Source organism: Mandrillus leucophaeus, unplaced genomic scaffold (assembly GCF_000951045.1).
Source record: "Mandrillus leucophaeus isolate KB7577 unplaced genomic scaffold, Mleu.le_1.0 Scaffold306, whole genome shotgun sequence".
In the NCBI taxonomy this organism is placed as follows: Eukaryota; Metazoa; Chordata; class Mammalia; order Primates; family Cercopithecidae; genus Mandrillus; species Mandrillus leucophaeus.
The window spans coordinates 1345157-1347920 of NW_012103210.1; the positions used below are offsets into that span (position 1 = coordinate 1345157).

A 2764-nucleotide genomic window follows, 5' to 3' on the forward strand; every position below is an offset into this window, starting at 1 on the left:
GCGCCTGTAGTCCCAGCTACTCGGGAGGCTGAGGCAGGAGAATGGCAGGAACCCGGGAGGCGTAGCTTGCAGTGAGCCGAGATCAGGCCACTGCACTCCAGCCTGGGCGACAGAGCGAGACTCCGCCTCAAAAAAAAAAAAACCCACTATTAGTGGCTGTCAGGTTGGCAAATTTGAGAAGACTGTTAATATCCTGTGTGGGTGAGTTTATAGTAAACAGATCCTCTTACTTGGTGATAATGTAAAATTTAAAATAGCACCAAGTGCTGGATTTCCAGATGTTCTCAGTTTGTGAAAATACACTGAGCTGGAGGTTTGTATGCTCATTTGCTTATGAATGCTAAATAATCAGCTGGGGAGCTTGTGAGCAGTGCAGATTCCTGGACCCCACGCAGGAGGTCCTGATGTGGGAAGTCCAAGATGAGGTCCATGTTTAACATTTTGAACAAGCACCGCAGCTGATTCTGATACGGGGGGTTCTGATCATGTTTTAAGAAACTGTCCTCATTCTTGGGGGAAGGAAGGAAAACAGAGGGCTGGCAGCTCCAACTCTGAGCTGGTACTAAGAAGAGTTTTGGTTCCTGACCCCTTTGTTTCCAGATTGCAGGATACCTGTATGGGGTGAGCCCACCAGATAACCCCCAGGTGAAGGAGATACGCTGCATCGTGATGGTGCCACAGTGGGGCACTCACCAGACCGTGCACCTGCCTGGCCAGCTGCCCCAGCATGAGTACCTCAAGGTAATGGAAGGTGATGGAGCCTGGGAATGTGGAAAAGCTGGCACGATTCCTGTCTGCAGATGGGATTCTGAAGAGCTCTGTACTCCTCTTTACCTATAGGAGATGGAACCCTTAGGTTGGATCCACACTCAGCCCAATGAGTCCCCGCAATTGTCACCCCAGGATGTCACCACCCATGCCAAGATCATGGCTGACAACCCATCTTGGGATGGCGAGAAGACCATTATCATCACGTGCAGGTGGGCCTGGGCTCCTTGGGAGGAAGTATGGTGGGGCAGGGATTGCAGGCCAGGGCCCAGAATAGTGACCTGAGCTGTTACTCTGTCCTCATCCCTCCCCCAGCTTCACACCAGGCTCCTGTACACTGACAGCCTACAAGCTGACCCCCAGTGGCTATGAATGGGGCCGCCAGAACACAGACAAGGGCAACAACCCCAAGGGCTACCTGCCTTCACACTATGAGAGGGTCCAGATGTTGCTGTCGGACCGCTTCCTTGGCTTCTTCATGGTCCCTGCCCAGTCCTCGTGGAACTACAACTTTATGGGTAAGTGGGAGGAGCCTGGGGACGTGGGGATAGCAGTAGTGATAAGGTGAGGCCATCGCCCGTCACACTTGGGGCCTGGCTGGCTTGGAGGTGGTGCCGGCTGCATGAGGCGGGAGCCCTGTTGACGCTGGCTGTTTCCTTCTCCCCGAAGGTGTTCGGCATGACCCCAACATGAAATATGAGCTGCAGCTGGCGAACCCCAAAGAGTTCTACCACGAGGTGCACAGGCCTTCCCACTTCCTCAACTTCGCCCTCCTGCAGGAGGGGGAGGTTTACTCTGCGGACCGGGAGGACCTCTATGCCTAGCTGTTTCCCTGCCTCCAGCTTCAGCCTCCTGAGGCCGGAGCCTCAGCCCCTCCAGACAGGCCGCTGACATTCAGCAGCTTGGCCTCTCCCTCTGTCTGTGCTTGTTGTGTTGTTCACCTCCTGATGGCTTGTCATCCTGAATAAAATATAATAATAAATTTTGTATAAATAGGAGTTCAGGGGCTGTTTGTTTTTTTTCCCCCCGAACCCAAATTCTGGATTTAGGTCTAACAGGAGAAGGAAACAGCCAAAGTTAACAGGGCTCCTGCCTCATGCAGCCTGCGCTGCCTCCAAGCCAGCCCCAGGTGTGACTGGACTGGAGCGGTTTACAGCAAGATGCTGGGCTCAGCTGTGAAGGGGGAGTATGAGGCCACCTTCCTATTCAGGGCTTTGGGGTAGATAGCCCCTGGACTCAGTGGAGACCTGAGGCGGGGCTGGGCTTTCACACACCGCTGCCTTGACCACATTTGCTGCTTTCTCTACAAAACAGTACTTGGAAGCCCTCGCCTCCTTTCCGCAGTTCTGGGAGCAGTTGACCTTTCCCGGTCTAGGAACTCTGGCTTGCGCTGAGCGGCTGTGGTGTCCAGCCCAGCCCTTTAAGCTTTCTGTGTCACTCCTGGTCAGGAAAACAAGCGCACAGGCAGACAGCTGGTGTACAGCCGGGCGGAGGCCAGTGACTGGCTGCCTACCTGTCACCTCTCGCCTGGAGTGCCCCACTGCCAAGTTGGCCCCATGACTCCACACACGGGGCGGAGCCTGGACTGGGCCTGTGGGGAGGGCTCCACTAAAGTGACCACTTGCAGCCCTGAGCCTCAGCTCTTGGACGTCTGGCTGGAAGTTGGCTGTCCTGTTTCCTGTGACCTTGGGCAGGGAAGGGACAGGGTCCAGGGGACTTAGGACACTATCTCCCTTCCCCACGCCTTCTCCCTCATTCCTCCCCACCCTTCTCGCTTCTACCCCGCCCACACAGCCCTAAAGGCTTCCTGGGGCGGAACTGTTTGGCTTTTCCCCGTCTCAGTTGAGGGTGGAGGGGTCGCAGCCCTAAGCCTGTGGGGGACATGGAGCCCAGAAGGGCAGTGGCGCCTGGCTGGGGGTCTCGGGAGGCCGCGGGGTCGGGAACGGCCGCGGAGCTTGTGTACCATCTAGCCGGGGCCCTGGGCACTGAGCTGCAG

At 56.1% G+C, this 2764-nt stretch overlaps 2 protein-coding genes across 2 annotated transcripts in view; both read left to right on the forward strand.

Annotated features, from left to right (window-relative positions):
- The window catches only part of PRPF8 (pre-mRNA processing factor 8), a 50239-nt gene extending 48473 nt beyond the window's left edge, over window positions 1–1766 (forward strand). Inside the window, exons 40-43 of the mRNA XM_011987274.1 lie at window positions 601–741; window positions 841–980; window positions 1084–1286; window positions 1438–1766. Coding sequence (XP_011842664.1) covers window positions 601–741; window positions 841–980; window positions 1084–1286; window positions 1438–1592 — 639 coding nt within the window. The 3' untranslated portion in view covers window positions 1593–1766. The remainder of the gene's footprint in view (window positions 1–600; window positions 742–840; window positions 981–1083; window positions 1287–1437) is intronic.
- Window positions 1767–2324: 558 nt separating this feature from the next.
- Window positions 2325–2764, forward strand: part of RILP (Rab interacting lysosomal protein) — a 4745-nt gene continuing 4305 nt past the window's right edge. The window contains exon 1 of the mRNA XM_011987284.1: window positions 2325–2448. Within this exon, the coding sequence (XP_011842674.1) occupies window positions 2325–2448 (124 nt within the window). The remainder of the gene's footprint in view (window positions 2449–2764) is intronic.